This window comes from Periplaneta americana, chromosome 1 (genome assembly GCF_040183065.1).
Source record: "Periplaneta americana isolate PAMFEO1 chromosome 1, P.americana_PAMFEO1_priV1, whole genome shotgun sequence".
Classification (NCBI taxonomy): domain Eukaryota; kingdom Metazoa; phylum Arthropoda; class Insecta; order Blattodea; family Blattidae; genus Periplaneta; species Periplaneta americana.
The window spans coordinates 129,802,973-129,816,962 of NC_091117.1; the positions used below are offsets into that span (position 1 = coordinate 129,802,973).

At 31.5% G+C, this 13,990-nt stretch overlaps 1 protein-coding gene across 1 annotated transcript in view; it reads right to left on the minus strand.

Moving 5' to 3' along the window:
- Positions 1-13,990, minus strand: part of raptor (regulatory associated protein of MTOR complex 1) — a 128,346-nt gene that overhangs the window by 69,099 nt on the left and 45,257 nt on the right. Inside the window, exon 14 of the mRNA XM_069827267.1 lies at positions 8,757-8,862. Within this exon, the coding sequence (XP_069683368.1) occupies positions 8,757-8,862 (106 nt within the window). The remainder of the gene's footprint in view (positions 1-8,756; positions 8,863-13,990) is intronic.

A 13,990-nucleotide genomic window follows, 5' to 3' on the forward strand; every position in this document is an offset into this window, starting at 1 on the left:
AGTTTGGCCCATTTAGGCCAATTAATTACTATCTGATGCTTTTCCAATTCACTGTGGGCTCAAGCAAGGAGATGCACTATCATCTTTACTTTTTAACTTCACTCTAGAATATGCCATTAGGAAAGTTCAGGACAACATAGAGGGTTTGAAATTGAACGGGTTACATCAGCTTCTTTTCTATGCAGATGACGTGAATATGTTAGGAGAAAATTCACAAACGATTAGGGAAAACACGGGAATTTTACTTGAAGCAAGTAAAGCAATAGGTTTGGAAGTAAATCCCGAAAAGACAAAGTATATGATTATGTCTCGTGACCATAATATTGTACGAAATGAAAACATAAAAATTGGAAATTTATCATTTAAAGAGGTTGAAAAATTCAAATATCAAATATAAATGAAACTCGGGAGAAAATTAAACACAGAATAAATATGGGAAATGCATGTTATTATTCAATTGAGAAGCTTTTGTCACCTAGTGTGCTGTCAAAAAATCTGAAAATTAGAATTTATAAAACAGTTATATTACCCTCCTCTCACTGCGCCAGTGGTATAAATTTTCAATGTCGAATGATGTTAGTGTAGTGTTGTGTGGAATGTGTTTGTGTTTGATTTTGTTGACTAGGTTTATGGTGTTAATTATTGTTGTTGGGTTCTCAAATTTTATATCATTCCTTATAATGTTGTCCATGTATTTCGCTAATTTGTATGTTGGTGCATTTTTATTTTTGTAATTTATTAGTGGTCTGATTGGTATGTTTTGTTTGTGAGTTTTCGGTAATGTGTTTAGCTTTGGTGAGTGAGGTTTAATTTGTTTTAGTTTTTGTTTTTTGTTGTTAGGTATTACATGTGTATATAGATTTATTGCATTTTTTATTACAGTTTGATATTTTGTTCTTGGGTCTGTTCGTATTGATTTTGTCATGCATGTCTTGTGCATTCATTATTAGAGTGGAGTTTCCTTTATCTACTTTTACAAATATTAAATTGCGTGCTTGTTGTTTGTCTCTTAATGTCTTTATCATTTTGATTTCATGTTTATCGGTATGGGTTTGTTTATTTTATCTATGTCACTTAATAAATCTCGTCTGATGTGTTCGTTGTGTTGTGTCTGCGTGTTTGGGCTGCTGTTTCTGAATTAATGATTGTTTGCATTTGTTGTGTTTTTGTTGTCTTGTTACGTTAAAGGTTGTGTTTTAATCCCTTTTCAAATAGTTTCGTTTCATTTTGATTGAATGTTACGTTGGTGTTGTTGAATATCCTAAGATGGAATTTGTGTGTGGTACTGTATTTTGTTTTAGATTTGTTGGTTAATGCTGCTAATTTGTTTCTAAGTCGTTTCTTTATTTTTCGACTTTTTTTAAGTTTTAATTTTTATGAAAGTTTTAAATTTTTATAATAAGTGTTAAAGTGAACATCAAAGATAAATGAATTAATTTATGCCTACAATATTACCACAATTAGAAGCCTTACAATGGATACATTGTCATAACCTTTTTTAATTTGATAATGGCCCACATGGAAATCCATCTAGAATTCTCTGACCAGAATTCTGGATGGAATCCAATCATGTGGGCAGAGCCAATACAGCCAAGTGAGTGAAACTGAATTTAAAATAGTGCAAAGAATAAAAGTCCTAATGTGTCAAATGAATCAGTTCCAGTTAGTGAACACTTACCTTACTTGTAATAAATAAGATCAATAGAATAATTTTATTAATTTTCAAATGCTCTATATTGGCAGTAAGTAGACACATTCTGCCTTCTTATTCATAATTTTAAAATAATAGAGAGACAGACAGACAGACAGACTACGTGGAAAACTGTGAAGCACATGTAATATACAGAATGGTGTGAGACGGACTGCATGAAAAACCACAAGACACAGGCATGTTACACATAAAACTTACACTTTTGGTTCCTGATTCTGTTATCCACATTTCTCTAGCAAACCTTCAAAATAGACGTATTTACATTTTAAAAATCCTACAAATCGAAATACTCAAGTAAAAGCTGTAAAAGGTTTAAAAATACGTACTTTTTCATTAAGCACAAATAAACACATACTTTGACCACAGGACATAGGCCAACTTAGTTCTGTTTCTTCAACAAAAATTCATAATTTTTAACTTCTTTTAAGGTTTTGATGAGGTAGGCCTATACACAATTTTTTGCTATACAGGTTTTCATGAATACGAAATTCGATAGTCACTGCATAAACTGTTTCAATTTTGAGATATCATCTTTATGAATTTAACAATTAATGTGTTTTATTTAAGACTGAAAATTGTGATATGTGTAATTTAAAAATTGTAAACCTCATATTTTAGTTTGTAAACAAACATTTTACATTCACTAAATTTACCATTTTTTTATAACACTTTGTCATTGTGGTAAGAAAGTTTGTAGCAATAAACTACTTCATATATAAGGAAACATATACAATTTAAATTACTGTTTGTTTTGTAAAACAAATTCTGACAAATTTAATTAGTTGTATTGTATTAATGGACCAAATAAATGGCGTTCTAATATGTGTTACTGTATTAATCTAAACAAACAATAACAAAAAAAGCTACAAATTTCTACCTTCTGTAACAATTTGACACATATGAACATAATATGCACATAAATGTATATTTTAGTATGTTTAATTTCACTTTGGAATTGCTACTTAACATTATTATAAAGGGTTCAGACTTTCATAAAATCGTTAAATATAAATAATTGTTAACATATTCTTGGAATATTAAAATTCCACTCGCAAAAATGGGAGTTCTCATACTCATTCATCTCCTCTCAACTTCCCCTCCCCCTTTCACGAATCTCAATTACATATACATAAAAAGACCATTTTCCAAATTTTCTGAAATTATAATAATTGCGTGCTTAATTATTTTGTACATTACCAAAACAATTTGTCTCTTCTTAGATTAAATATAACTTTTGTTTACCCTCAGTCATGTTCTATATTCAGATGGACATTTAGAGAATAAAACATAAAATGTTACTTTTCGTGAGTCAAGTACAAACTAATGTATACACTTATTCATGCAACCATAATTTGTGTTAATAACATACTATTTTTATCATTACAGATAAGAATATATAAAATCAGTCAATCAAAACTAACTTTGTATCTTAACAAAAACATATGCATTTTATATAATATAGTAAAACTTATGCCTAAAGAAAAGGAAAGTATCAGAAGATACAGAGCACAGAAGAAAAGAAATAACTATCCTTAGTTGAAAATGTGACAAAGTGAAAGAAACCAACATCGTATATGACTAATAAGATCATCAATTACTGGAATGATGCCAGTTATCAATAAGGTACAAATTATATTTTTATAAGACTGGAAAAGAAACATATTTATTATACCTTAAATAAGTATATTCGTCTGTAGCAACAGAAAAAAACAACAATGACAAGTTTTTTTCTAAGGCTAATGGAGAACATAAAAGTGCCTGGACATTACATACTAATTTTTTTCTTAATTTTGCAAATAAAGATATTTGAAAAATTAGTCCCATAAATAAAATATCTGATTGCGCCCAATGGTTGATTGTTTTATCCTACATTTTCTCTATAATCAGAACTGTTTTTAAGATTTAGAGTGTTACATATAATAGCTATTATGTTTACAAACAAGTAAATGATGAAAAAAAAGTTTTATCATCATCATCATCATCATCATCATCATCATCATCATCTTCCTGGCAAGTTTTAGGACATAAGCTTATTATGATTCTATATAAAATTTTCACGCCAACATCTTGCAGGTCTGGCATATGGATTTTTCTCCTCTTAGTGTATAGATACATTGCACAGCATATACAACTTACTGGCACTGTAAGCAATCATAGCACATGACCACTCTCTCGCATGGGAGGGAAACAAATCAGTGATTTAGACCTACTTTCTTAAATTGACTGAGCATATTGAGAATTCAATCAATGGCTTTCCCAAAACACGCTATGAAATGTTTCATATAAAACAATTTTTATTTCGAAAAGGAAGCAAAAACGAGAAAAATTGTATTAAACTTTTTTGTTTTAAATACCTCAAAGCATAACACCTTCAAATTAATTAAATTACTTACAGTTCACCCTGTATATCCCCGTGTTTACCTCCATTCTTTTATTATCCTATTCACATAAATGATGAAAAGGACTTGTACAATCCACACCCCTGTCCAACTTCACTATCATTTTTTTCCATTCAGATAATTTCCCATCTAATTTGATCGAAACTTATAATTGTTATACCTTTTGGAGCAAGCAGATAATTCAAGAAAGTTTAATATGTGACAGAATTAAAGTTACAGAATCTTGAACAACTTTAAAGGAAAAGACTCAAATATTATTCAGCATTGGTCACATTGAAGGATAATTATGAATGTTCAAATATATATAGATTTTAGATCGTCACAAATAATACTAGTTGGTTTCAATATTGAGCACTTGAAAATGAAGATACTGGCTCCATTCAGTACTTAGATTATACCCTATTTTTAATTTGTGTATCTCATGCTAACACGTTGATTGATATTGTTTCATGTAGAAGGCTGTGGATTAATAATATTTCTTAATCGACATATTTCCACTACTCTCCATCTGAAACTTTTGCAACTCTTACTCGCATTATGTTAGGTTTGAGTTTGTCGCAAATGGTGAAGTTCGATATTCACAGATGTTCACTCTGCAGAAAGAGATGCCTGTCATGTTTGTTCGGCATTGTTATGAAAATATTCACTATGCTCCACCCTCATCCCTTCATTTTTTTAACAGTTTAAGGATTTTAGCCCATATTTTGAGATTAGTCTGTCATATGGAATAAGACAAATTTTGTAATATCTTGGTTGCCTCTATCATGTACGAACATTGCAGGACACTAATCTGGACACAATTTTGCCTTTATTTTATGAAGCTGACAGCTTTACTTTCTCAGTCAAAGCAAGCTGCATATAGGATTTTTTCCACTTAAAAATCCATTGCCTTAACCAGGACTGAATCCACAAGGCAATCATGGTGACCACCAGACTATTAACGAGAATTTTTAATAAATGTAATTTAAAAAATTGCTCATGTTTTAATTTGTTTTATACAAGGTTTCAGAATTCATTATTGAAATACCCTAAACCTAAAAATTTAGAAATTGATATAATATACAGAAATAAACTTTGGTAATAATCTCATAATATGGTATAATTTTCTACAAAGTTACCCCAATTTAGAGATTGATACACTATACAGAATATCTCATAATATGGTATAATTCTTTATACAGTTAAGTCCAATTTGCCAAATTTCTACAAGTGTTACCTCAAATTATTCTTCCATAAATTACTGGGCACTACTAAATTTTTAAAGAATAAATGAATGGTAGAAGACATGTGCAACATATAGCTGTGAATACCCCCAAAATAAAATATGAAATCACTATACTCTGAAAGTTTACATACATTACAAGCTCAACAGCAAGTTTAGGGAAAAATAAAGCATGAGATAAACAGCTATTGTGTTTAATATAGAGAATTAAAACAGTCAGAAAAAAAATAGTCTGTTCATCTTTCATTTGTTTGTCTGTGAGCCCTTACTTCATGCATATAATTTATAATGCTGCACTCTGTTTCAATATTTAAAAAATTCAAATTTATTCATTTATTTTCTTAAACTATACTTTTATGTTTGTAATTTACAAAATTTTTAAGATATACAAGTTTACATTGTCATCAATGAAACTCTCTACAAATAAAGCACTTTACTACTGAAGTACTTGTAAAAAATATTATAAACCTTGCAACATGAGTATCAATAAAAGAATATGTGACCAATTATTCTAACACAACATCTAACTACTATAATTTCCTTCATGATGTTGGTTGGACAGAAAAGAAGAAAAGAAATATAAAATATAAGGTGCAAGGTGTTAGAAATATTTTATACTAGGAAAGTGCTAGAAGTGTAAAATATTTTGAAAATATACAACACAAACACTTGTAATTTTAATATCTGTACAGATTATTCTACTCTTATCACTCAAGATACCCACCTATGTGACACTATTCTTACCTAATTTTGAAATTTTGATTGCATTTTCGAATTCTGTTCGTTGTACACTATTTCTTTCATAATATACTTATTTTTCTACTATATTTCAGAAATAGTTTGTCATAATTGCATTCTAAAAATGCAATAGTTATATACAGTTATGAGCCACGTTTAGTGATAATAAATACAACAAATATACTATAGTATCATTTATTAAACGAATTAAATATTCAATTCTATTTTTGTATAAATCAGAGATCGCATTCATAGTTATATAGTATCGGTAAAATAAACATAAAGTTAAGGGTAAAAAAAAAAAAGTGATAAATATTTGTACACTGAAATAATTATATATGAAAGTATTTTATTGAACGACTATTCATTAGAATGGCATCAATATTGCAGATGCCCACTCACCATGGACAACTAAAAAAATCAAGTGTCGACTAGGCAGAAGACATGAACCCTAGAACATAAAAAATATAGAAATATAGAACTAGAACTTAATTTATTGTTTGAATTTATTATGAACCGTGGAAATTTAAAATCTTGTGTTGATGCCAAAAATAATTAAAAACACAAAGCATAAGAAATGGATTAAAACTAAAAACATAACAAATGCTACAAGAAGCAAAATTTTGATAATACGTTCCATAATATAATAAGAAACTTCTCATTATGTAAAGCATTAGAATCTTCTTTCATATTTTAAGTTTTTAATGCAATTCTTATATAATCCTATAATCCTATTTACAAAAGGTGTTTCTCAAACTTCCAGTGAAAGACAAATGTGTACAAGAACTTTTTGTTATAAAATATGTTTATAACGAATACAAAAATGCAACTACTGACATGAACAAATTATAAAATATGAAAATATGAGGCAATAAATATGTATCACCAAAATTATCTAACAGAATTAAACTTTGAAGTATATATTTATATGTGAGAGAGAAAAATGTTTGATTTCCAATTCTGGGAACCTAATAATGAAGCAAGTAGTTCTCAACTGGTCACAATTTAATTGGTATTCATTTTCAATTTTTACCCCTTATATGCATTAGTGGGTTATCATTACACATAGAAGGTTGTAAACCAGTGATGTTCTAAATCAACATGTTCATACTCTTCTTACCAAATTCCTCCACAATCATCACAATGACGTCTATTATCAAGAGATGAGAAGAGTAATGGCAGACATGATGTAAGATTTTCCTTGTATTCATCTTTCTTCATTAACAAAGAGATAATGGACATGCTATAAATATACTAAACCAAGCCAATGGCTTTATGTCTTCATCTGATGGAACCTGCACTGTTTTTTTTTTTCTGCTTAAATACCCATCATTCTTGGCTAGGTTTTTAATCTATTACATTTATGAAATATATATTTATTACATTTATCCAGAGACAAGAATAGTAAGCACTAGATCACTGAGGATAATTTATGAGAAAAAAACTACTATTACACTCTTCAAAATGTCGTTAAATTCATTTTGTTCTGTCCTGCATGAGCTATTTTTCTTCCTTCTAATTTTATATCATGACATAGCAAATAAGATTTTAGTCTATCTTACAGTAATCCTGGGATCGAACTTAATAAATGTTTATATTTATTGTAATGTTTTTGAACACTCTAAGAGACAAATTTTCTTTCAATATTTATGATTTTCGTGCCATTTTCATTCCCATATTGCTCTGTTATAACAAACTTACTGACTGGCTGCAGTCTTTGCATTTTAGAAGAACAGTTTAAATAGTAAGTTAGAAAATGAAATATATATGAAAACTACCCATCAATAAACATCATTCTTTGAAGTGAACCTCCCCCCCCACAAAAAAAAAACAGCAATTTTATCACATGTACGATAACGTAATTATATGTAATAACAAAATTATCTGAGCTGATTCCAAATGACGTTAACTTTCTTTTTATTATTTCAAAATGTTCACTGCAGCCAGCGAGAACATGAGTAAATAGGAATCCAATTTTTTTTATAAATAATTTAAAAGCCATACCAGTGGTACGTATGAAGCACTAATTCAGAACAGAACTTCCAATATTGTTATTTCTAATAAAAGGTGTAGTACAAACAGACGAACAAATATTCAAAACCGATGTAGGCTTCCACTGTAGAAGACAAAGATCTTAACCTCTGTCTCGCAATTATAAGCAGAGATTAATTGAAGAAGTAAGTTTTGTATCTCACAATATTAATGCATACTTATAAAAATTTGTTTACTCACTTTTTATCTCTAGTTTATAAAAATAAATAAGCTCAAAGGCAAGAACTCCAAGACATGTCAACCTATTTTTAGTTTGCCATATAAGCATTCCAGCGACTAGGTACCATATCATGTATTTCCTGTTCAAATTTCTTTCGAAATTAACTTATGCAGAATATCGCGAGTTAATAAGTTAAGAAACTGTAAACTTACAGAAGAATGAACATAACAGTAGGAATGAGAGGACAACAGTTTCCCCATACTTTAGATTTTTTCAACCTTTAAAGAAAGTACATTGATTTCAATTAACAATATATACATAGCAGCAGAGAATCCAATCATTAGCAACTTTTGAACATCAATTATAATAAAGGTACAAAGAGAGTGGCAAAAACATTACTCTTACTTTTTACTAAAATTTAGAAGCCTTCATGGTGATCAACACTAATTTTAAATTGCTTAATTATATTCAAACCTGCCAAAGCAGCCATCTGAGGTGTCCTTCCTTCCTCCTGGAGGGCAACTGAGAGGAATGAATTTTCAAACAGAAGTACCATCCACTGCAGAGCAACCACTAGTTCCTGTGCAGAAAATACAATCGAATTTATTTCCTGGTCCAAGTACTGAAACTCAATGATCTGCAATGTAACTTGACGTAACATTTAAGTGCGTGTGTGTGTGCACGCATGTGTGATGTACTCTGTTTCCCAGTTTCATAATGTAGGGGTGCTCACTCAGCTTCACCATTTGGAAATGGAAAGTTTGTCCTATTTTCTTTTTATTTTGAATGCTCATATAAGTATATTCCTTTTCATTTCAATTCATCTGCCATGCATATTACTAATGAACCTCTTGCATAAAACAAAATTATCTCAGTTTAAAATGCGCTGTAAACTTATTCAGTTAGGCAACTATAATGATAAATTTAAGTTAAACAATATACCGGTTGTTCAGACACTGAAATATATAAGTATAAGCATGCGCACATTGCGCACTTATGGACACATACAGAGAGTTATTTAAAGAGTTAGTATCATCCCCTCTAGCTGAGATAACAAGGTTTCTTTATCACAGAACAAAAAGCAGCAATGCAGTTACTTCCATAAGTTATATATTGTGTCACGTTACTACCGTAAAGTGGGTTTATTTTGAAAACAGCTCCAATTTTTCGTTCTCTTTGATCTACATGGAATGTAACCTCTATTAACACATTTCTTACATGTTATAGATGGCTAACATGATAGAAATTGGATAAGAAGACAGTTAATGTTGAAATTTGAAGTGAAGGCACCCAAAAATAAGCTTGGAAGTTGACAGTTGCAATTCTCATTATTGTAACTGATAAATACTTTTAAGTGTGTGTTATAAATATAGAGATATTTTTGAAATAACTACTGAAGCTTTCCTGGCAACGTGATACCCTCAGATATCACTTAACCCTGAAGATGAGGAAGATGTACATCCTCGAAACGTCGGTGGATCACCAACTTATGACCTGGCTGGAAGCCCGAGAAAATTTCGAATTAGAGATATTTTTGTTTTTTGAAAAGTGGATAAGCAAATATATACTTCTGTGCGAAGAGTAATGTAAGTTTAAAAAAAAAAAAAAAAAAAACGAAATATTTTGATGAATAGCATATTAAGGTCAACCTACTTCAAATTACTAAAAAACTAGTTTTACAATAACAAAACGATAGATAAAAACCTTTCAGAATAGCCCCACTTTACAGTATCACATTCAGATTTACTGTCCCATGCACTTATCTGGTATAGAAGAAGTATAATAATCAACAAGGACTCCGAGAAATTCTAATATATTCCAAATTTTCGTTCACTGCATATAATTTACTATATATAAGAGACAATCTATGATTGACTCCACGATCAGGGATGGAAGCATGTAACAACTAAGTAACAAATAGTATTTTATATGATTCTAATGTTACAACAGAATATGTAAGAAAGGTAAAGTAGGTACAGTATTTTTTCCACAAAATACCCAGTGTTCATGGTTCACAAAAAAACATAAACAAAAAGTAAAACGTTTAGAGGAACTGAGTCTATATTGAATAAAAAATCATATACAGTCTCCTTGTACTCAAAATCTTCAGAAAGAAAGTAGCCGGGCTAATATTGCAATGACAAAATATGCCAGTCAAAGTTAGAGGAAATATATAGAAGAAATTAAAATTGGGGTATGGAATTACAAGGGATTTGCGACAAAGAAACAGAACTTACATGTGTGTCCTGGGGAAATGACACTACATTGGCCCATAGTCACGTTACACATTCTTTCCTACTTTACTCCACTTCAGTTCTTACTCTATTTCTTCTTTTCTTTCATTCTTCCTTTCTCTATTTCTTTTATTTTTGGCATTTTTTTCTATTTCTTCATTTCTCTCTTTCCTCTTTTTTATTCATATCTTCTTCCTTTCTCTATTTCTTGATTTTCTATATCTTCTTTTCTTTTTTCATTTTTCCTTTACTGCTCCATTTCTTGATTTTTCTACTTCTTTTCCCTTTCTACTTTTTCTAGATTTGTTGACTGCTCTATTTCTTCTTTTATCTTTTCATTTTTCCTTTCTTTCTCCATTTCTTGATTTCTCTACTTCTTCTTTTCCTTGTTGGTGTTCCCTTTCTTTCTAGATTTGTTGACTGCTCTATTTCTTCTTCTCTTTTCATTTTTCCTCTCTTTGTCCATTTCTTGATTTCTCTACTTCTTCTTTTCCTTGTTGGTTCTACTGTAGTTGTATTATGGGTATTACAATGCTAGTCAAACAATTACTATTTTTACAAGTGCTTAGACTTTAACATTCAAATTTTTCTTCTATATGCCAAAAAATATTACAGAATATATCCTATCCCATATAAATTATATTTACACCCCTTTTACAGACTCACATTACTGTATATTTCCATGTTCTTTCAGGTGGCTCACTTGATCCCAGTAGTTGTATAACTAATACTTTACAAAAAGCAAGCATGTATGACACTATACTTAATTGTTTGGAACAGGCAGGCACAACGGGCCTAACAGAGTTGGTAACCCTTCATGTCATACTAATTTGGCCTTATGATGCAACCTATCTGCAGTTTCAAAATGAAGTCATTTAAGTTCCAGCATATGGAATATCCAAAAGTCTGTTTCTCCTATCTAATTAAAGATTATTTTGTGTGCTCCACTATTCATTTTCTTTCACTGTCCCAAATGTAAATCTAAGGAATTTTCTTTGGAATATAGATACCAAGACAACTTCCATCTGCCTTCATTAATACCTAAGTCACTATTGGTTTTATTAAAACTGTATACAATAGTCTTTTCGTTCTGCATAAGATTAGTTTTGACCTGAGATGTTCTGAGAGCTAACAAAAAGAAATGCACACTACCACCACATTTAGTTTGACAAATTCAATATCATGCAAGGGACATTCAATAACTAATGCAACGTATTTTTTTCTCGTTCAACTATTGTTGGAAAACAAAATTATATTTTATGTGGATCATTCTTCAACCTTCTGGAATTATCTCATGTAGTTTCATAGATTTCCAGTAGATGGCAGCAATAAAGTTAACTCTCAAAAATGTAATGTGTGAAAGAGGTGCGTGTAAAACAAAGAGCTATGACTGAATTTCTTTTGGCGAAAAATGAGACCCATTGGGTGACCTGGTTATCATCAGGAAGTAGGACAAGACAATCTGATCTCCACATTCTTCAAGGTGGCTAACACCAACTGCTCAATCAAGTCTTTGGAAGTTCCTATAGCTTTCAGGAAGTGCTGAGTTGCGAGTGGAATGGTATCTCTTGCACCAGTGAGGTCTTGGACTGTGATGTTTGACACAGACTGTATTTGTCTTTGTAGTATGGGATGGGATGGCTGGAGTATAGATACCAACCAGTCTTCTCAGCATTACCTTCTCCTGGTTGATTAGCATGAGACTCGAACTGTACAGTAAAATCAATAATAATGGCAGAGAAAATGCCAGGTGCTATGGCTATCATGTCAATATGTCTGGTGCTACCATCTTCAGCAATCCCATGGACTTCCTCATATACCATCATCAGTTAGGGAATTCCAAAATTTGTATCAGATGGGTTTTTTTGGAGCCTGAGGACTATAGAGAACAAAGAAGAACTACCTGTTTAGAGCTGCTTGCTCGTTATAAGGCTGATGGTGATGATTAACATTGTCATGGGGGATAAAACAAAGACTCATCACTTTGAGCTTGAGACAAAATGACAATTCATGGAGTGGCAACACGCCACGCACACACATAATTCCTCAGTCGAAGTTTTATGTTATTCCAGTTCTAAATACATTATCACCTTCTTCCCCAATCCTTTGGCTACCAAAACCCATTTTTCCACATAGTCTCCTTTCAAATCTATAGCTTTACACCACATGGATGTAAGAACACTATGTCCTCATGGTACCACTCTGCTGATTTGTTTCTCAGCCACTTTCTCACCTCTGCTATGACATCCTTATCATTGAATGTCTCTCATAAAATAAGTTATTTGACATCCTGAAATACTGGGTGGTACAGATAAAAGTAGTCCCCCTCCCATTTGAATGTGAATGCGATATTTTGACTGTTTGAAATTCCATTACCATAACACTGGTCTGCGTCATTTTTCAGGTCAACCTTTTTCCAGCTGTTCTGTTATATTTAGTGCATGCTGAATTCAAAAATAAAACTCATTTTGCTGAATCAGGTCAGGTTTTCTTGCTATCGCATTTTTTTAAAAAGATGGTATTTCACGAATAAATTTTAACTTATAGTTATAAAACTATGGTAATTATGTTTTAAATTCAGACTTATATTTGCATGAATAGTAAACTATATGTTTAATGAAACATCAATTCAATTATTGTGGAAGAAAGGACCTTATCAAGGACTTTCGTGTGTGTTTTGCTTCTGGAACATCCCTATTGAGGCACCAGCAACAGTCTCCAAACATGTTCACATCGCAACGACTCTGGTACCTCTCTTCCATCACTCGAATGTCTCTGTGGAAGAGTTCACCTTGCTCCTCGCTGTAATCCCCACAGTTTTCAGGAAAGTAATCTAAATGCGAGTTTAAGAAGTGCAATCTTTATGGACATACGTGCACCAAGAGCCTGGTAGCTCCGCAGGAGTTCCTCAACAGCTTGTTCGTACTCTGGGCTTTTGTGGTTGCCTAGAAAGTTCTTAATAATAGACTTCAATGCCAGCCAGGCATTCCTCTCTTTATCCTCCATAGTATCATCGAATTTAACATCACTCATAAGCTCCCTGATTTGAGAGCCATCAAAAATACCTGCTCTTAATTTGGCCTCACTGATGCGTGCAAACTTCTGATTTAGGAAAGCAAAAGCTCTACTTTCTTTGTTGAGTGCCTTGACAAAATCTTATTTCCATTGTAGAGCAGTACAGCTTTCAAACTTCTGCTTGAAAATCTATGAATAGTCGCTAATGTGTAGGGTCATATGTTACACCCAAAGCTTCAATGAGACCACTGATGTTGTGACAGTAAACCTGAGAAGTCTCGTCATCCTTTCTGAAATATTGTTGGAACTCTACTTCACGACTGCGATACCAATAGAATGTCGTTCCAGGAGATAACAATCTATTTTCACGAAGACGTGACCCTAACAGCTGAGCATATTCCTTAGATAAGCACAAATCTCTAGTCAAGTCATTCAACTCTGCTTTGGTCAAGAGTTTTG